The 22,395-nt window shown below is 40.7% G+C and overlaps 1 protein-coding gene across 2 annotated transcripts in view; it reads left to right on the top strand.

Annotated features, from left to right (window-relative positions):
- Positions 1 to 15,327, top strand: part of pcdh17 (protocadherin 17) — a 68,825-nt gene extending 53,498 nt beyond the window's left edge. For both annotated transcript variants that reach the window (XM_080885842.1, XM_080885841.1), the window contains exon 5: positions 10,563 to 15,327. In XM_080885842.1, the coding sequence (XP_080741968.1) occupies positions 10,563 to 11,260 (698 nt within the window). In that variant the 3' untranslated portion in view covers positions 11,261 to 15,327. The remainder of the gene's footprint in view (positions 1 to 10,562) is intronic.
- Positions 15,328 to 22,395: the final 7,068 nt, after the last annotated feature.

The raw sequence follows: 22,395 nt of genomic DNA, 5'->3' as shown, positions 1-22,395 counted from the left end.
TTCCTCTCAGACATCTATATCTAATAGCTTCCCTGTGGCTACTCTCCTGAAATTGCTCCACCATTAAAACACTTACAGGGTGAAAGAAAGAGGAGCGATCTATTGCCAGAGGAAATGTGAATTATACAAGGTCTTAAGTCACAGGTTGGAAAGGAAGACTTTTTTTTCGGGGGGTTGGGAGGATTGTCCGTGGAAAGAATCTGTCTTGACTGACCATACAATATTTAGTGACTGACTGCCGTGAACACAGAATACTCAGAGCTGCTGCATGCTCGATAATATATATTTTTTCTTTGTTTATTCTGCGGTTAGCCTTCTTTTCCTTTGTTTCTGTGTCTCCAGCATTGAAAATCTCTTATTGAAGAACACGCAGAACTTGGCTGAGCGGGTTTCTCAAACACAACAGTGGGAACTTTGTCACATGTCGAAGATGTGGTTACAGATAAACAACAGTTTGTCTGTCCTCAGCTCTTTTTTGGCTTTGAATAGGTTCCCGTGGCCGTTTATTACTGTGGAACCTGTTCTTCTAGTCTGAGATTTGCCTGTCAACAAACAGAGAAATGCTGACATTCACCTCTTTTTTATCGCACTTGTGCGTAGGCTGACCTTTGCTAACAATTAAGCGGGTGGAAATCTTCTGTAATTGATATTTTTGTCAGGGAGCTCATGGATTGTGTGTGAATTGCAAGTCTAAAACATGTTCTCAAAATGCACTAAATTCAGGGAAGTCTATTCATATTCGAACTGGGTATATTAATCGAGGTTCATTAAAAACCAATCGATATGTCCTCAAGTTGCCTGCACACTGGCACGGGAAAACTGTAAGTGGTCACTCCGCAAGGACGTCAACAGGCACACACATGTGCGCTCACAAGCAGCAGCGGTTATAAAACCACGTAAATCATTTGCAAACACATTTGTATTTATAAGGACTGCATCCCACATTTTACTGCCCTCATTTCTGCTTTGTGTTAAAGGAAAAGTGCTGTTTGAGCACACCGTGTCATTTAAGCTAAGGAGCATCCGCCTGCCCTCATCTACACAACCCACAGACCCTTCTTGCCACCCACTGCACACAGCAGTGCTTGCTCATCATTGATTGGGCTTTGTGTGTTTGTTTTTGTTTGAATATGAGCTTATGCTCCTCTTCCTCTTCCTCTTGAGTTTTTATCCCTCTCTCTCCTATGCACAAAGACTCTTTCCCCAAGGTGTTCTTTGAACAACTTAGCCAGGCATTAGCTGACGGAGGGACTTGTAGCTCATGAGGGAACGCCTGAAGAGAGGACGTGTTTGATCCTAAGATATCTGCCCTTGATTCTGTCTCTTCTGTGCCAGCCACCCAGTGCTCCCCACCGCCGCTGCCAAGCATTTCTGCCTATAAGTCGGCATTCTTATGCCTCCAACTGAGATAAAATCTATCACGCTGGAGAGGACTACCCTTCTCATTGTGCAAAGTCACCCACTGCACATGAAAAATAAAATCTACTCACTCAACATCTCTAAGGTATGCTTTACATCGACTCCACAATTTAGCAGGAACATAAGTTAAAGAGGAGCAAAAAAGTCTATTTAAACGTTCAGCTTGCTCCAAATTACCAATTTATATCACATCACAGGCAAAATTTAGTGTTGTTTTTGGTTTCAAGCGGAGCAGTAGACCGGCGTAAAATGCTGGTCCCCTAGCAAACTGTGATGAGTACACCAAAGCAGCAGTTTCATGGAAATACTATTGTTTTCCAGCCTCTTGAAATTAAGTTGGCAAAATATACTGGCCAACTGTAGAGAACAGCCAACGTTCCCAGCACAGCTTTGTTTTAGATTCATAACAGTATCGGATGCAGTAATTCACTTGAGTAATGTCCTCATTTTCAACACAGCAAAACTGTGCTGCTAAAAAGAAATATAGACTGACTTTAATCTGGAAGAAACTAAAGCATAACAGGTCTGTCAACAACTTAAATGACAGAGGCAGCATAAAACCACTTCCATAGATTTTAAATGCATTTACATTAAAATCTATTTCATTAATAATCATTAATTAATACTGCTTTCTTTTATATATAATTTATTTTCTTGTGTAGCCCCTCCAGTCTACCTTGACAACTGAATTCTTGACAAGATAATGTAGCACAGTCGGCTCACTAAGGCCCAAAGTCTGAAATACTCTATTTAAGTACTGTTTTTGGTCGACCGGCGACCTGAGAAGTCAGATATTTAGCAAACATTAGGCTCAGTCAGAGTGGAGACTCTCTCATCTGTGCAGTCCAAATATTTAGTTACCCTGATTGGCTGAGAATGTGGGAATGTGTGTGCGTGTGGGGTGGGTGGGTGTATACGGATGGATCAGCTGGGCTAGATAGAACTAGGTGAGGAGATTAAAAGGAAAATGACACACACACATGCACACCTAAACCCACACTGCGAGCTCCCCCAGGTGAACAGGTGCAGTCATGGTCTGTCACAGATGCTCTGCGCGATTCGTCAGCTGCCATTCCTCCTGTCCACCTTGGGTGGTATGGGAGAAATTCACCACAACACAACCGCAAATATACACAAATGCACTGACTGATTTTTTTTTTTTTTTTTAGCCTCATAGGCTACTTCTGTAGCTTATAGAGCTGTCTAAAGACTCCCCAGGTGTGACTGTGAGGAAAACGACTGATGAAATTTATGATTTGTAACTTTTTAACAAGTTCTTGAACTTAGGGAGCACTCTAACATGCTATGGATTTTCCCAGTGTTATGTTTTTGCTAGCCGCAGCCTTTGAGTACACCTCCCTCTTGGTTCACCCCTCCCTTCTCAGGAACCACAGTGTGTGACAGTGGGACATTAATCACAGGGCTGGGTAATAAAGCGAGGAGGGATGGGCATGTAGGGCCAGGGGGGCAGGCGTCTGGAGGGAGAAAAGGCTGTTTAGGGAAATCACACCATGCTTTATGACACACACTGATACACAGGCACACTTTTACACTCACAGGTTTCGTTGCACACCCTGTGCACATCATATTGAAAGCATCCAGCCTAAAACTTTGAAAAATTAGTTGAAGAGGAGAGAAAAAAAACAACTCATTATTTAGAGAGATGTGACCATTACCTCTCTATTAGTCACTGCTTTGCCTGCTTGTGTCATGTCATGTGGTCCGGTCCTTGTTAATGAAGTGTTAATTTAGAAAGACTTTCTTTTTGTCAGCAAATGAGAGGGAGGTTTTTGGTTTTTTTGCAATTTAGAAAGACTCAATAGGTGTTTGCGGCTCATTAAAGAATAACACCTTAACTGCTGCTGTGCTGCTGAGGTGAATGGAAATTTCTGTTAAGCTGAAAATGTGAAACAGTAAAAGAGTGTGAATGCATGTGATCACTTACTAAACGATAGCACGACACAGTTCTTTAATCTACTGGTTGTGTAACTTTTCAGCCTCTTTTTTTTTGGTAACATCATCTTCATTCTTTCTTGGCTTTTCACTCTGGAAACTCGATTGTTATTCATGTAGTAGGTTTATGAAAGGTTCCCGATTATAGATCCTACACTTCTGTGAAACACAGCTTCAGCCCGGTAGATCCTTAAGATCGACCTATTGAACTGACTGAAAGCAGAAAAAAATGTAAACCAAACTTTTGGACTATGTAAAGACTCTAATTCAACCATTACTAATAAATCAGCTTTAAATCTTCCTCAAAAGACGTGTTTTTTGCGATAATTCTTAAATTCTTAAAACTTATTTACAGTACATGGATTTCCTTGGAAAACAAGGCCAAGGACAACATCACAGAGGAATTCAAATTGGTGTTAATAAGTATTAATCATACACAAAATGTTCTGTTCTAAATTTGATCAAATGTAGCATAACAAAAAAGGGTAATGGCTAGCTTTCAGTTTAGCTAGCTCTCAGAGAGATTTAGGCTACGTTCACACTGCAGGCGAAAGCGCATCAAATCCGATTTTTTTGACCCTATGCGACCCATATCCGATCATGCTATGACAGTGTGAACGGCACAAATCCGATATTTTCAAATCCGATCTGGGTCACTTTCGTATGTGGTACTGAATCCGATACATATCCGATGTTTTAGAAAGCGACTGCTGTTTGAACGGTCATGTCGCATTAAATCCGTCTTCTATGTCACCGACACAAGACAGACGCCAATTATCAGCTCCGGAGAAGACATCGAAACTGACAGTGAAACTGTTGGGAAGAAATCGTTGGAGAAACGTGAACATTTTATTTGTACTGTATAATCTGCAGATTCTGACAGAAATCTGCAACTATCCTTTGAAGCACCGCTCCTCTCTAAAACAGCAATAAGGATCATTATTAGGTTATTTGCATTATTATGTAAATTTACATTATTATGTAAATAACAAAATAACTTAAAGCAAAAATTGGGAAACGGAAAGTCCAAAGTCTTTATATCAACGGCCATCTGTCAAACAATATTGTTTGCTCTTGGTCTAAACAGAGCGCGTTGTGTGTGACGTCTTCTTTTGCGCATGCGGACCGCTTTGAGCGTTCACACTAGAGCGTGTTTGCTGTCGCATTTTATTTGTAGTGTGAACGAGCAGACAAAAAAAATCGGATTTGATCAAAGAATCAGAATTGAGCAATAAGACCTGCAGTATGAACGTAGCCTTAATGCTCAATTCCGATTTTTTGATCAAATCCGATTTTTTTTTGTCTGCTCGTTCACACTACAAATAAAATGCGACAGCAAACACGCTCTAGTGTGAACGCTCAAAGCGGCCCGCATGCGCAAAAGAAGACGTCACACACAACGCGCTCTGTTTAGACCAAGAGCAAACAATATTGTTTGACTGATGGCCCTTAATATAAAGACTTTGGACTTCATGTTTCCCAATTTTTGCTTTGTTATTTTGTTATTTACATAATAATGTAGATAACCTAATAATGATCCTTATTGCTGTTTTAGAGGAGCTGTGCTTCAAAGGATAGTTACAGATTTCTGTCAGAATCTGCAGGTTATGCAGTACAAATAAAATGTTAACGTTTCTCCAACGTTGTCTTCCCAGCAGTTTCACCGGATGGCCAGGAAGCGTTCGCAATGTCTTGTCGGGTGCTTCTCTGGCGCTGATAATTGCCGTCTGTCTTGTGTCAGTGACGTAAAAGACGGATTTAATGCGACTTGACCGTTCAAACAGCAGTCGCTTTCTAAAACATCGGATATGTATCGGATTCAGTACCACATACGAAAGTGACCCAGATCGGATTTGAAAATATCGGATTTGTGCCGTTCACACTGTCATAGCATGATCAGATATGGGTCGCATAGGGTCAAAAAAATCGGATTTGATGCGCTTTCGCCTGCAGTGTGAACATAGCCTTAATGATGTTGTGGGTTACATGGTGTTACTACTGATCATTAGGTCATTTTAAAGACAATAAAGTTCCTTCATTCAGCGTTTTTTTTTTTCTTTTCACCAAACGTATTATCTTATTCTGGCTCATCTCACAAAACTGATGTTGACAAATAAAACAGTGAACACGAATCATGTACTTATTTGCTTTCTTTTGAAACATTGTGTCCTTTTGCTATTGCTGAAATATTTCTTAGAGCAGCTTTCTGACTTTTATATCCATTTTAATGTGCTTTTAGCATTGAAGATAACTGGCAGCTACAGAGATGTCCTATCAAAGTCACTGTCGCGCATTCTTGAAATTTTGCCCGTAAGTAAGGCAATTAACCCTGCTAAACGTAGCAGCTCTGTTTCTCTTTAAGGCCTTTTTGAGACTTGAATGTAAGATGAAGTCTAAAAAAATATATATATCTCTTTATAATGTCAGTGCCTGGTGTTTAGGCCAGTTTTGTAAATGAGTGAACAAAGAAAGATAAAAAAAAATCTCTGTGCATGGTGAAAGTATATATTAATATCTTCATTTTCATCTCAAGGTTTTGATTTTACAACAAATATCTAGAATACCGACTTCAAATTGAAGATGCCAAACGAGTGCAGGTATAAAGCGGTGGAGATATAATGCAGGTAATGTGCTTCCTCGATGATTGGCTAATATAAATAGGAAATATTTATACTGCCGTATCAGTTCAGATGAGCAGATTTTCAGTCAATCGGTGTAGCTTATATTGGACCACATAATCGCAAGAGAGAACCTGCTGAGCATGCCCCTGGTGGCCATATCAACACAGGCAAATGTGTCCTTGATCCAGACATCTACTGCCCATCCCAGAGAGCTGGTGAAGCCTAGGTGAAGAAAGTGAGAGAAGGAGGGAGAGTGCGAGATGAATGTCACCTCTGCTCTCATATGTCATATTGGTAGTCATAGATATGAGGAGAACGCCTCAAGGTTGAACGTGCAGCTGAGACATGAATAATCTATCAGAGGATTCCTCCAACTAAACAGAGGGAAATATGTCAAAATGGATTATTTATAATTTAATTTACACGTGTTGAATGGACAATCACGAGACATTGCTGAGGCCAGATGAATTGTTTGTGTCTGGAATTCACACACTGGTTTGTTAACCAAGCGTGGTTACATGTATTCCCTGTACGCTGTAGCTTGGTGATGGATCACAATAACAGCGCGTTGTCATTAGAAAGTGCATTCAGGTTTGTTTTTTTGTTTTTCATGCACAAGCTTTGGACCGAATCGCTTTGACATGTTGTTTATACTTTCTTACCCAAATCACTTTTTGCACAAAACACAGGCACACACTCTCCCATTTCTCAGTGCGTGCAGACGCATGCACTCACCCCCACACTATTTAAATGTAGTCCGTCTCGTACTGGTCTGGCCTCTGCTTTCCAGCTCACCTTATTTCTTCTTCAGATGACTGCTTCAGCATGGGAAATGTCAAGCTCTCTTTGCCAGCACTGTTTGGCTTCTTCAAACATTTGTGAAGTGTTAAGCTCATCTCTACAGCTTAGGAGGGCAGTCTCTTAGGAATCTAGACTGCTGACCCGCAACACAGCAAAGACAGCCTAGCCAAGTGCACTCAAGCACATCCACTCTGCCTGCTCATTCGCATCAACCAAAGATTGTATTAGTCCCAAGTTTGTGGTCTCTAAAGCAGCACTCTCACCGTGCTGCAGAGGTTCATGCATTGCACAATGGAATTGATGGGGGTAGCGTCGCAGCTCTTAACAGCAATGTTGTCTTTTCACATTTAGTTGGAAACAATAGTGGAATGCTGCACTTAGTAGCCTCATTTTAACTGCAATTAATGTTGCCTTTAAAACAAAGCCAAAGCAAACACTCTCCTTGGTAACAAATTCATCTAAATTCCACCTACCGATTTGCATTTCAAGAGCTGAAACCACAACAGGCTTGTTAGACGAAGATAAATTACGCTGATTTTTAAAATGTGCTTTGGTTCCAAACTTAGTGTGCAACAATGAAGAAATCAAGGTTTAAATCATTAACAGTCAGCCAGTAGGGTTGCCAACCGTCCCTTAAAATACGGAATCGTCCCGTATTTCGAAACAAAAGTACACGTCCCGTATTGAGCTAATAAGGGACGCACTTTGTCCCGTAATACAGTGAGAATCAAAAGTAGTCTATAAATGTTAATGGAATTAACGCTTTGTTTGAAAACATAATTCCCAGCCCCTCTCCTGCTTTGTGACCAATGAGCTGACAGCACACTTACGAGTATGACAATTCAGATTACCACTCATCTCATTGGTCGAGGAAAGGTCGCTTACGGAGAAAATACCGGAAGACAACAAATGACCACAACAAGAAGCATGGCCAACAGGGAAACAAACGCCGACACTGCGGTGCAAGTCTCGGACGACAGTACACCTAAAGCTGGACAGACACTGTGCGATTTTTTCAGTCACGTTATTCAGCTCCTGCTCAAACTGCACGATTGACTCGCAGTTGGTAGGTCACGATGCAGGTCTCACACTATACCGCCCGATGCTCTGATGCGACCTGAGTGCTCACACTGTGCCTCCATAAAATGAAGGTTATAACAGAAAATCTGTCGCGCTCTCTCTCTCCGTCTTACACTCACACAGACACACACACCACCACCATCAACTTTGCTAAATTGCTAATGAAAAACATGATCGGGCAGCTGTGACTGAGCAGCAATGTAAATCCAACTATTTTCACGGTTGTTGTGGTCGTGATAATTTTGTGATGCCACATCGAAAAGGCTCGGATGAGCTTTCCAAAGTTCTACAAGTTGTGCCTCCATCGCTTGTGTCCAGATCACACGCTGCACAGCCGCGCTGCTCCATCTTTTTCACCGATGTTTACGTGTTTGCGCGCGAGCAGTGTGAGCGGCTGTGGTGACACCCTCACGAGCGATTGATGATCGGGAGCTGGTCGTGAGGTGTTAATCACTTCTCGTTACCCCACGTATACTACACGACGCACGATGAAGGCCAAAATCGGTCCGATCACTCAAAAATCGGCTCAAAATGGGCCAAAAATCGCACAGTGTGAGCCCAGCTTTAGAGCAGCAATGTTTGTTCCCCTCAGAGAAAGGGAAGAATGGAAAAAGGAAAACACCTGGCTGGAAAAAGTTAATATGGGCATGTGCAGTGAATATCAGCACTATGTGGCCAGAAGTGTGATAATATAATTTATTTTGTGTAATAAACAACTGCAAGGATAGATGATTACAACAAATTGATGACTAATACATAAAAGTAATACATAGATGAATAATGATGATGAGTTATGATGCGTAATCATCGGAGCAAGTGGGTTTACAAACAGGAGCAGCTGATTAGCATTAGAAAAGCTGAAATAATACCTCAACTGAAGCCAATTGTACTAAATGCACTAAATGTGCACTGTTACAAGAATGTTTTTCTTTCTATTGTTTTCTATTATTTTAAGTTAAGCAGGACAGAGTTCTTTTAAAGAAAGATTTACTTATATTCTCAAAAGTTAAGCATGACAGGCTTCTGTTTAAGAAGGAGACCTGTTTTATTGTGTTAATGTTGTCATTTTGAGCTAAAAATAAATGGCTAAATGATCATTTGTTTCCCATGTGTTCATATCACAAAGAATACACATCTACTTAAATCAAATTCAAGTCAAATGGTTAAAAAAATAATTTCACACACAAAAAAAGAGCTAGAAAATTCACCACACTGGGAAGGGTGAAGACAACTGGGTCGCCCGGCCCTGACCACGAGGTGTCCCTTATTTATTTTTCAGGGAGTTGGCAACCCTATCAGCCAGAGAGGTGAAAGAGGTGACAAGCTGTAATGAAAATGAGCAAGAGAGATGGCTATGTTCAATTATTTCTGTCTGCCACCTGTTCTGCTCTCACTTTTACTGGGCTACATAAACAGATATGAAAATCCTGTGACTAGAACTGCCTTGCTTCTCTCCCTGGAGACAGCTGCCTTAGTGTTGCATTTCTGCAAGAAATTGGAAATATGGTGTTTACCATATATGGTTCCACAAACAGAAAGAGGCGCATGGCGTATCTCAAAAGTAATATGCAATTAGCTTGAGCTCTTTAGACGTCTGTGCAAATAACCTTTTCTATTATACCGGAGATGGCTGTTAAATTTTCCTGTGTGTTATAACATTTGTGAGATTGCCCCAACCTGTCCCTTTTTAAGTTTATGCGTCTTTAACTAATGGCGTGATAATGTTTTTCTGTCACATTTACAGTATATTTCACGGTCACATCTCATGATGATGGGAAACAAGGACCTATTTGTGTTCATTTTATTTGTGCTCTTGGAACTGTTCAGATATTGTCTTTCTGTGTGTCCTCTTGATTTCGTCCCACCCAGCCAATGTAGAAATTCCATTTAGTATGGGACAACAGATGCTTTTTTTTGGTTGTTTGTTTTGTTTCATTTTTCACATTTTTTTTTCACTTATGCCCAAAAGGAGGGGAAAAAAGTGCTTCTTCTTTTATTATTATTCTTTTTAAAACCAAGTTCTGGATCCGTTTGACACAGGCATGAACACTCCCATAATCAGCCAGAGTGTGCATCCTTCTGCATAGAGATGAAAGCGGGGAACACACACACACACTTATACACACATGCGTGCACACGCCAGCAACAAGAGCACACAAATAAACAGGCACAAACACACAGGGAAGAAGCACAAGCCATTTGGCACAGCCTCTCTGTCTAGGGAGGGCTTCAAAGCCCACTGACATGAATTTATGATAACGGCACTATGCCTTTGCCAAACCTCAACTGTTGTTGTTTTTCCTCTTGCTCCCTCCCCATCCTTTCTGTATGCTTTGCCATCCCCTTGATCAGGGCTTTGGAAATTGCTAGCAGGTGTCCCCCAGTCCCCTTGAAAAGCTATGTGCACGTACTATATGTGCATGTGTTCATGAATATAAGTGTGTGTGCATGCGTGTTTTGATAGGGGGAGCCTGATCGGGCACTTCCTTTTTTGCATCATTTCATTAGGACTGGCTCTAGTTCTAAGACTTAAGGCTCCAACTTCCTGTGCAGCTCAGTTCCATGATACTTCTATGAATCTTCTACCCTCTCCCTGTGTGGTTGTACTCAATTCTGTGCTCACTACTGACATAAAGATCACTTTCTTCTCCGTCCACTCACTCCTTCTCCCTTTTTTTCTCTCTGCAGATGAGGATTGTCTGAACTGTACAGAGGAGTGCCGAGTACTCGGTCATTCTGACCGCTGCTGGATGCCCCAGTTCCCCACTGGAGGAAACCAGGCAGAGGGTATCGACTACCGCAACAATATGTTTGTGCCAGCAGGGATGGAGACTGTGCCAGAGACAGAGACCTACGAGACTGTCAACCCCAATGGCAAGAAAACATTCTGTACTTTTGGCAAGGAGAGACGTGACCACACCGTCCTGGTTGCCAACGTCAAGCCCTACTTGAAGGCGAAACGTGCTCTCAGCCCACTGCTCCAAGAGGTACCCTCAGCCTCCAGCAGTCCTACCAAGGGCTGCTTCACCATGTCTCCTTGCTCCTCAGTCAAAAGCCCCGCCGACGGGGCCGAAGGCAAACCACCTCCGGCCACCTGCTCTGGTCACTATGGTCCTCCTGATGGTCAGTACCTGTCACCCACCAAACAAACCAGAGAACAGGGGGTCTACCCTTCCTTGCCTCCTTCAGACCCAGTGGCCAAGGTGCTCGCAGAGGCTCGCTCTAGGATCAGCCAAGAGGCAGCAGGTGAAATGGAGTGTGTCCTGGAGCAGGTGGAGCCAGATGCAAGCCGTGACGGAATGGACGCTGACCAGGTGGTGAGAGACATCGACAAACTATTGCAGGACTGCAGGGGAAGTGAAGCCACTGGCACACTCAGGAAGTGACACAAAGAACTGCAGCAAAAAGAAGTCAAGACGGTAGAGAGAGGAGTAGGGTGCTATTCCACAAACTCTCATACCAAAACTCTCACCAAAACAAACTGAAAAAAGCTTAAATGGCTCTTATGACAGGAGCTCTTTTCACTGTATTTGTCGTAAGAAAACACTGAACATTTAATATATCAGTCATTCAGCACCAGTTTCGGTGCTGAGATCCCTACCAACAGAAAGGAACTTGGTAACAAACATCTGAATTCTTCTGAATTTATAAACTCTTATGTTTTGGATTCCTAAGCAAATTGCAGAGGTTCTCGCCTCAGGCACCTCGCAAGCTTATTATCTAAGTGCCCACCAGCTCATAAGTGTGTTGTTCATGGTCTCGTGAAATCCTACATATTTAAGTGTGTAGGTGGATTTCTGTTATGTGTGATGGACATGAAAAACGATCGAAAAAGGACTATTTATGGTCAGATGCGACAATCGACGTGGACGCAGAAACAAATTCTAATCGTTTTGGGGCAGTCAAAAGACCGAAATCCACAAGCCGACCTTATCCTTTTTGAATTTAATCTAAGTGTTTGGATCCTGTGTCTGAAAAGATTGGTTAATCAGGGGTGTGTTCGCAGGGGTTTGTTATGAACTGGGGGGTCGGAGTGGCTTCAGTGTCCCGCTGAAGGTGAATTATTACCAGTGTAACCATGCTTCTTCTGTCATCTGTAGCTACATGTGTAAGCTGTGTCTGTCTCACACCTCTATTTAAATGTTCACGTTGCTGACCGGTGTAGCTGCACGCACACAAGTTTACACACGTGCACTACACTTTGCGCAAACATACGCTGACACACGCACTGATGCCTCACCACACTCAAACAAACACACACACGCACACATAGACACAAATGCTTAAACACAACTGTCCATCTGTGGAATTGTCCTATACATGTACGTCATCAGCTTTCAGTCCCTTGTGTACGGTGAATTATCATGTGTGTGGCTCTGCCTTAAGGCAAGTTGTAAAAAAAAAAAAGGGACATTTTTCCTCAACTGTGAAAAGATGATATCTATATGATTATATAGATGACTGTATGTATGAATCCATGTATAGTGTCCAAATATTAACAAAAATATTTATACATTTTGTAAGAAAACGAAAAAAAAAAGAAGACGAAATGAGGAAACTAAACGAAATGTGTCCTGGCGTTAAGGTCGAGAGCGGCGTATTAACTGAAAGAACTACAGAGGACACTGCCATTGTTTCGAAGACAAATATCCAAAAATATAAGCGAAGAAGAAAATGTCCCTTCACATTCTCACTATACATAATATCATTATATGTGTAAATGTATCCAATTTAGATGTGTTTACATCAAAAAAATTGACATATTTTTTATTGATTTTACTGCAATTTCTGTGCATTTGAGCCAAATTGTTATGTGTACAAAAGCTATATTGTGTATTTTATTAAATTAATATATAGTTGTGTTGCAATATACTTGGGCTTATATTGTATTTGGCAAAAGTTGCCTTAGTAGTTGTCGAACTCTGTGAGTTTGCTTTAGTTTGGGTTTTATGTTGGTGTTTTCTCTTTTGTTTCGTTTTTTTCCATCTCTATTCTGCATCTTTGCAGGCTGGCTTCAGTGCTTTTGAGATGTCGCCTCTTTTTACCCTGAGATCCAGCTGGATCAGATACAATAACTGTTGAAAGCTTCATGAGCCAGCTGATCTAGAATACGGTTCGAACCAACGACAAAAAGCAACAACCACAAGAAAAAAAACAGTTCAAATATTTTTGCTGAGCAGATTTTTACAGGGCAGCTATTTTCTTTAACTAGTATACGTATTTTCTGTTCATTATGTTTTTACTTTATCTCCAAAAAAAGAAACCTGCCATATGGAAAGTGGAGTGGTTTCCTTGGTGATCATAAAACTGCCTTACTGTCTCTGCAGAGAGCTTGTTGTATCTGTGGAGCTTGTGACTGCTTATAAAGCCCTGGTCCACCAGAATGTGCATTTTCTATAAAGGACCAAACGAGGTTCTTTTTTCAGCAGTCTGTGTTGTTTATGTATGTACTCAATACCTGTTAGAATTATCATAGTTTGCAGAGAAACTTGACATCTAAAATTCTATCTGAAGTTCTCTTTTTTTTCCTTTTTTTTGATGTCTTTGCTGTTTAGGTACATGGTTTTATAGAGCCATGTGACTTCGCATTCAGGCTTTCTTAAGAGGAATAAAAAAGATACAGACATTTATTTTTGAAACAATTTTGGCACATTTCGGCCACTCTCTGAAATAATAGCGGGAGGTGCTTTTTCTAATATTCTCTGGTGGTAAAATACGCAGAACAGTAGGCTACTAGATTAGATGTGTTTTGGAAAAATGTGACCACAATCACCAAATGTATGTGGAGATGCAGCCATGAGAGGGAACAGTGACTTCAGATCCATACGACTCCTGGTACGTTTAACACCGGGAAGAGCTGAATGGGAATCTCAACAGCAGATATAACACCCTCAGTCCTGTGAACACATCACATCCGAGTTCTTTTGCTTCCTTTTTCTTAATTGAGATGCATGTTTGGACATTCTCTTGTCAGTCTGCCATTTTGTTGTACCTACTTGCCATGTTTTTTTACATTTTGTGCATTCTACCCTTCATTTGCTTACTTTTCTCCTCCTAAGCCACTGGCTTTCTCGCCTCTGTGGAGCAAAGTATGCGTTGCCTTTTTCTCCTTTCTTTCATCTGCAGAGTATTTGGTTTCGTCTTACCCTTGCTCTTTTTCCTGGGAGATGGCAGAGGCTGTTTTTAGAGAGGACTTGGAGGATTTTGACAGAGGAAGAAAATATTTATGGCTCTTTTTAAATGAGTTTTTTTCCTCTCTCCTTGTTGTTATCTCTTTCAAATATCTGGATAAATCAAGCAAACCTGACATTCACAACATACAAACAGTTAAAATGTGCTGTTCTACGAGCACGCTACAACTGTGATCCATAAAAAAAGTCTTGTCACACACACATACACAAAAATAACACCAAGGCACTTCAGCTACACACTGCCTTTTATTTAAATGCTAGCCCCTTGGAGGTAAAGGCTCAAAGAGAGGGCAAAACACTACCCAGACAAATGTGACACTTCCACACTTTTCTTCATGCTTTATTTTTCTTTTTATCTCTTTGTGCTCAGTCTTCATGCTCGAACAAGCTTTCTGTGCGTGTGTGTGCGCGTGCAGAATTCACTTTCATGCCTTCATATTTTGACTAAACACTCCTTGATTTCTGTTCCTTCTTTTCGAGAGGTTTAATTCGCCCTTAAATTAAACCGCTTTTGTTGCACTGTCTCTTTCTTTTTTTCTTTTTCTTTTTTTTTTACTTTGACATTCACTGAACAACAAAGGTCAGAGGTCATCCCAGGATTCTTGAGCCCTGCTGCTGAAAGTGCTGTCCCCTCTAATGGCGTTCCACAGGCCCAGCCACTGTCTGTACGCTCCCAAACGTGAGGGCAAATGGGGAAATGAGCTGGGTTCAGTGGACAGAAGGTATTCTTTAAAGCCATGGCCCCCCTCTCAGGCTTTTTGCTGTTTAATAAAGCAGAGGCTGCTGCTGAGGTCAACACATAGTGGGAGGTGGAGCACAATGTAAGGCCTTTCATTGTTGTCTAATTACACACTGTTGGCATCATACACTGTTAGCAGTGCATTACTGAACTCTAGAGTGGGTTATTTTTGCCCACTTGAGACTGTTGGTTTTATCAAGTGATTAGGACAGGGCCTTGTTGAATGTGGCTAACCACCTCTGGTCTCTGACTCACACCGACGCAGGTGCACATGGACTCAGACAGCCACTGCTTCACACACACAGACAACATGCCTTTTTTTTTTTTGGTAGTTACAGCAAGCACCCAATGTTTGTCAGTGTTGTCCCCTCACCCTCCAGGCCCGCACTGATAGCATAGGACTCCACGCTACAATGGGCAGCTGGTGAAAAGACCAGAGACATTCATTTGTATGGATTATTTCAACTGCTATTGTCTAAAGGCTGTGTTCATTGTGATCTATCTGAAAAAAAAAAAGAAAAAAAAAGATGAAAAGTTCAAATAAAAAAAGCAATTACTAATAACGTTTGCTCTTGTCCTTTTATGAGCCGGTTGAGGATTGGTTAGTCGCAGCTTTGTTTTGATTTCCCCTTCGTCTCCCGAGCGATAACCTCACATGTGCGTCCACGGAGCCAATCTTTTTCTTGTCAAATAGGAATGCATTGTTTACTCAGCGAGTGCCAGATTAGTTTGGAACAGATAAAAGACTTCAGAAATATTTCCAATTGTGTTCTTCAATGTTAAATTCACATGCGCAGAGCAAATCCTACCAAAGTACACACACATAGAAACTTGCTGTGGGCAAATGATCCTCGATTCATTACATTAGTTCACATTTTCACCACATAAAGATTACTGCTCATGCCTCTTTTTCTTTTTTTTTTTTTTGAATTGCTTAGAGGCAAACAAATTGGCGGTTGAAATTATGTCTACTACTGCTTCTCAAATAAGATTTTGTATTCTACCCTTCAGCTAGATTTTCATTCAGCGGCCAATTTGATGCCTTTTCAATGCTGGTCTGGTTAGATATACCACATTGCTCCCAAATCTGGTTTGCTTAATTCCTAATTTGTTTGTGTGTTACGTTAGAGATGCTCCGAGTGGCAGGTTTGACCTTCTTTTTAGTGTTTAGTGTAGACAAACTTTTTTCTTTCTTTTGAACTGCTGACTGGTGCTTAAAGTATTATTGCTTTGAAATGGGTTTTTAATGTCTTATTTCAGTGTTTCCCAATACAAAATGACAGACCATGGGAGCTAATGATACACCATTACATTTATCTAAGGAACCTATTCCATCATTACTGTTTAATTGCAGAAGTACATATGGCTCTTTGTGTTTGCGACTCCACGGATCCATCAGCGTACTGCTGTCTAAGGATTCGAGTCAGTAATTTTCCAGACTGCGGTCCTTCTAAGCATTCACACGGAGATGTCCTACAACCTGAAAGTGGATCATTTCTCAATGCTGATGTGATAAAATATCACGATTTTTTTTCCCCACATACTTGCGTTTTTTATTCTAAATACGCTAAAATGAATTGTATCAGTAATATCGATCTGTGCAACATTTCAATAACAAAAAGAACAAAAAAAACTTTTTTGAATTGGACTCAAACAAACTCTTTTTATTTTGGCCACAGAGAGAGTGTTTTACTCCAGCCTGGATTTACAGACCATTGGTATGCACCAAAGCTTTTTCTATGTTTTTCATCTAACTAGTTGCCTCGAGGCAGATATTAATTAAAAAGATAGTCGAGGCGCTCACACACAGCTTGTAGGACTGCAGTGGCTGTACACGCATCGCATGGTTGTCTCATTTGGCCCAGTGATAAGAGTTTCCTTTCAACCTAAATTGTACCTTCCTACCTATATTATATGTGCCAATCGTTTCTAATCAGAATTTCTCTGAACTCACACAAGTTGTTATTGAAACTGCAGTAAAGTGCGAAACAGTAATGACGTGATGTAATACGCGATAAGTAGAAGCCACAAGTGCGCAATAGGCACCTCTCAGTGTCTGTTAGTACATTGTGTACACTGTATTTCACAGCATGCATGAGTAAAAAAACAAACTGATGTCAAAGAGAGGACAGAATCATAAATTCTATTTATAGCTTCAGTAATAAGAACAGGAACATGGTGTTTCTATTTGTTTGATTGTTTGCTCGTTTTGTCAGTCACTAAAATGAGTTTGTGATTTAAGCCTAACACAAGATAGCAAACTCATATTTCAGCATTTTAATCAAGGTCCTTGATCCAAATAACTGTGCTGATGGGATTTAATCAAGTGCTGTTCTGTATTGAGCTGGCTAAAAGGGCAAATGGAGAGAAGATCTTTTCAACATGAAGACAAGAAAGTATTCATCATATTGTATTGTTAAAGGACAAGGATCCTCCTTTCATTTGTGGTCAGGAAGGTACTGCAAATTGAAAATATGTGCGTTATGTGTATGGCTGTAATTGTGTGTGTGTGGTTTCATAAAAGAGACGTGAGGGACCCTGGTAATATAAATGTATGCCTCACAACACAACCCTGTCACCTAAAAATGATGTTCCTATACAGTTAAACTGCTTTCCTTTCTTGTGCTTTCCCAGCTTCAGCTTTACTGGAGTCAGCCAGAGAAGGTTGTGTTGGATGGCAGGTTTACAAAGTGCAACACCTTTACGCCTTAAATAACAGTAATTGTGGATTTATTTATTTTTTAAAACCAGATGACCTTTTTCTAACTTTCCTTATTTCCATTATATAACCTAGCGAAAACCAGCGCTACGGGCTGTTTCTGCCCGGCATGCATTAAACTCAGTTACAGCTGAGAAAAAGAAAATGTTTATTTACTAACAATTTGGAAACGTTAGAAATGCAGTAGGAAAGTATAACTCAGGAGAAAAGAAGGAGTGGCAATGGCCCCATTCTGTACGTGTATATCATCGTTAGCTATTTACGCTGATTGTTATACATTTCTTTTCTGTTATTCGGAAGCATCAATGCACCTATAAATCATTAGCCTTAATAGCTTCATTGCCACCAAATTACTACTAAACATGATTTAAACATGACTTCATTTGAATACTTTTGGAACTGCTCACGATTCTTTGACCATAGCATGCAAATGTCCGGAAAGATTCCCGTCTCTCTGCCGTCTGTTGTGACCGTTTTTCACCCTCAGTTAATGTTAAAAGTTTGGCAGATGAGAAAAATTAAAACTTGCCAATTGTTAAAACTCAACTTTTAAATGAAGTGCAGACTTTCAGTTTTAATTCAAGGGGTTTAACAGAAGTATTGCATTTACATTTTAATTTATTTTGTTCCACTTTCAGAGGCTGAAAAATAATTGGACAAACTAACATCATTTTAAATGTGAACGTTTGTTTTTACCACTTGGATAAAAATCCAATGACTGCCTGACGTCTAGAATCCACAGGTATCACCAAAATCTGCTTTTTCTCCAGTTGCTGCCTGCTTGTGTGTCTCGCTGCCTTCGTTTTTGTCTTCAGTAACTGAAAAGCATGCTCTATTGGGTTGAGATTAGTTGGTTGCCTGGGTCACTGAAGAATATTCCATGTCTTTGCCTTGAGAAATTTTTGGGTTGGTTTTTGCAGTATGCTTTGGCTCATTATCCATTTAAGTGCTATTCCACTTTTGTACACTTTAGGAGTCAACCTGTTACTTTTGTTATCAATAAACATTAGTGAGCCGGTTTCCCTGGCAACCATACATGCCTATACCATAATGCTGCCTCCACCATGTTTGACGGTAATGTGGTATGGTTCACATCATGAGCAGAATCTCTCCTTCTTATCAGTCCCAATCATTCTGGTACAAATTATATCAAGTTGATTATTTCCAAATGTTTTTCCAGAACTGAGCAGCCTCTTATTGATCCTTTCTGGCAAAGTCTAATATGGCCTTCCTAATCTTGAGTATAACCAGTTGGTAAACCCTCTTTATCAGCATTCATGGTGAAGTATTCTGATTGGAGAATGATACACCTACCTCCTTGAAAATGCTCTTTCCTTAACCAAAGAAAGATTTCTGTGATTCTCTGCTTTTATTGTTTTCCTTGGTCTTAAAGGCCTCTCAGGCTTGCTGAACTTGTGAATGCATTCCTTCTTTTTAAGATGTATTTGGTTATTTGTTTGTTTGATTGTTTGTTTGTTTGTTCGTTTTGCGGGGGGGGTAGCCTTGTGGTGGCCTCCTTAATTTTCTTCAACATCTCTTTGGACCTCATTCCAATGAACAGCTCCCAAAATGCAAGTTCACCAACTGGAGTCTTTTATCTGCTTAGTTTGTCATGAAATAATGAGGGAACAGGCCTCAACTGGCTGTGAGACTGCTGTCAGTCAAATGAACAATTACTTTTGAGCCTCTGAAAATGGGAATATGCATGAAAATAACTGTAATCCGTTCACATTTTGCAAAACCCCTGCAATTAAAGGTAACAGTCTGCACTTCAATCAGAGCTTGATTGTTTGATTTAAAATCCACCGCGGTGGCGTCCAGAGACAAAATTACAAAGACTGCATCATTGTGTAAATACTTATGGACCTGACTGTACTTATTACTGCACCCAGTACCTTAGACTGTCGGTTCTCTACACATGAAAACCCTCCTTTCAAGTGTGTAAGTGTCCACGTGTTTCTTACCCGGAGCAGAATCGAAAGCAGCAAAATAATGGCTCTAGACAGCTTCCGTGAAGGGGCCAGCTCACATCAGTGAGGGAAAATGCTAGATGAAAAGGTCAATAAGCAACACGGGAAACTTAATATGAAGTAGACATATGAATTCCATCACATGGATTAGCGCCCCTGGCAAAGTGCAGGACTGACTGACACTGCTGAATCAATAAATATCCAATGTCTCATGTGTAAGACACTCAAGTGTTAAGAGGACCTTTCACTAAATGCCACCTAGACTTTTAAAGCAATGCTGTTCACCTATTTTGTTTCCCATTATGGGTATTATGATTACTTCATTTTATCTCATTTATTTATTTATTTTACTTTTTGATGTTTCAGCTCAAGTTTGAGAACTCTGAAGTTGTTGGAGTCTCTGAATTTCTTGCAGTTTCACTACCTACTACTGTACATATGGATGTTTGAACATGTGGTCTTTCATGTTTGTTCACATTTATAGCAGATAGAAAGTGGTGCGTTCCACTAAACATCTGCAGTACACTGCTGCCTGTAATCTGTAAATCTGTGGACATGATGACAATTTCCTTTCACTTCCTTATTGCATTATGCTCGCACCGTTATTTTAACAGTGAACAAGCAAGCGATTTGGTTGTTAGGCTTTGCGGCTTTGTTGATAGCTTGCCACAGAGGCCATCACAGAAAGGATGTATTGGATGAAAGAGAAGACAGATACCTAAATGGCTGGATGATAACAACAGGATGTGATTTGGACAGAATGTCAGGAGGGAACAGGAAGGTCAATATTACAGTAACAGAATATGACCTTCGGGATATTCTTCTTACTACTGAAGCTTTTCTCCTTTGGCACAGCTGCACCATTGATCCTATGCTCTAATATCAATTAGCCATGCCATCATTAACTGAGCCTTACCACAATGTCATTTTGACAATGTTCCTTGGAATATATCCTGAGCTACCCACTCAGTGAACTCTATATTTAAACTTTCTTTGTCCAAGAGTCATCTTTGTGAAATAAGTTCCCGGGTAGGACTAAAGACAAGGTTAGAAAACTTTAAAAAGAACAAGCATCATCCAATCTGAGGTCAGCGCAACACAAAAAACAAACCGTGCACGACGCTGAGTTAAATTTCACTCAAATATGTATGCAGGCAGAAAAGCAAACACACACACGCATACTGAAGTGATTCCATACAAACTCCAATTATGTTTTGTTGCACAATAAATCTCATGATAAGGAAAATAAATTAGTGGGGCATATAATTAATTTTAACTAGCTTGTGCTCTTTATCTGCCATATTGACTCTCTTTGTTAAAAGTAAGAACATGAATGACATTTCCAAGCAATTATACAAATCAGTGCTACGAGTTCTGTCTGGTCTGTGGGCTTTTTCCTCGCCGGCACTGCCGCTATCCTGAAGTGGCCTACGCAGGGTAGTTGGTAGAGGGTGTGGCAGAGAAATACATGGCAAACCATTAAACAGAGATCCACTGATCCAGTGAAAATATGCTTTGCAGTTTTAAACAAAATGTTACACATTTCCTGTCATCTATAGAGTGGAGAATTTATGGCAGCTCATTGAAAGTCTGCATGAACTGCATGATGAATGGTTTTACCAGGAAAATTCTTCACTGTGTTGGCTTAAGGCTTTGGCCTTGAAACCCAACTGTCCGCTGAAAATCTGTGAGACATTTGTCTGTTGGCACATTTTCAATTGTTCTATTTCAGTGAAACTACTGGCTTTGGTATGCTATAGCGTATACAACAATGGCAACGGGCAACTTTTAGTCGGATGAAACCCCTATTCTTCTGCCTTGCACCATTGTTTTCAAAGTTTATGTATATCCAGTATGAGCACAGCAGTGGGTATCATGCAGGGATGTCGGCCCCTCTCTGAACTCAGAGGCATGGCTGACAAAGGCGATTAAAGCCTCTGACAGCATGCCTGCATATGATTAGACCATCCTTTAGAGCTTTGAACCCCCCCAACTCCACCGTCAACTATTCCCCAAACTTATACAATGAAACACAATGAATACGCAGTCCACATCTAGGAGTGAGAAACTGAACGATCAAATAAGAATCAGCAAGGGAAAAACAAACAAAGAGTTGCTAAATAAGCAGCGCGACAGACAGAGGCCTTTTCCTCGGCTAATGGCTATTGCAAATAGAATGGGCCTTGTGGGATTTAAAGGGCTGCGGCTGACAGTTAAAGCAGTCTAAAGCTGATCTCCAACAAAGTGAGAATGTGATGAATCCGCACAGCACCAACCTCGACAGGATGAGAGGGTGTAAATAACAGGCACTCCCCAGAGATGTGTGCCACATAGCACAAAGGCTCCCTGGTTTGGGTGTTTGATTTGTTTGACTGCTATCTGACATTTACTTAACCAGTTGCACGGAAATTATCTTAAAAGATTCTCAGTTTGGCTCAACAATAGTAAAATCATTTTACCATTTGCCTGTCTGTGTTTGAGGTTCCACTGCACAAATGTCTGCACTGCATATATTGGATTAAAATATCTTGCACATAATGGGTAATGCACTGCACATACAGTATTTTGCCTGTATTTGGGCGGGGTAGTAATTCAACTTTATATGAAAGCGCAATTTAACACTGAAGCACTGCTGCAAGCTGTGCATTAGGAGTCACAGTTAAGTCATGTTACCCTTAGGTTATCCGTGAAAAAAACATTGGTGCATCTCCATTTATGTCTCTTTCTGTGCTTATCTGGTCAAACATCCTTGCCATCACATCTCCGTTACCTTAATGGAAAACATTAGAGATGCCCTTCTAATGTTTCACCCTTCAGATATACTGCTCTTTTCCTGCCTCTCTTTGCCTCCCTCCTCCTCCAGACCACCCAGCGAACGAGTTACGTGAGTGTGTAACTGTGC

This window comes from Rhamphochromis sp. 'chilingali' (genome assembly GCF_963969265.1).
Source record: "Rhamphochromis sp. 'chilingali' genome assembly, chromosome: 6".
Classification (NCBI taxonomy): domain Eukaryota; kingdom Metazoa; phylum Chordata; class Actinopteri; order Cichliformes; family Cichlidae; genus Rhamphochromis; species Rhamphochromis sp. 'chilingali'.
The sequence above is the reverse complement of the archived record's forward strand: the minus strand, read 5'-3'. Positions and strand labels throughout refer to the sequence as shown.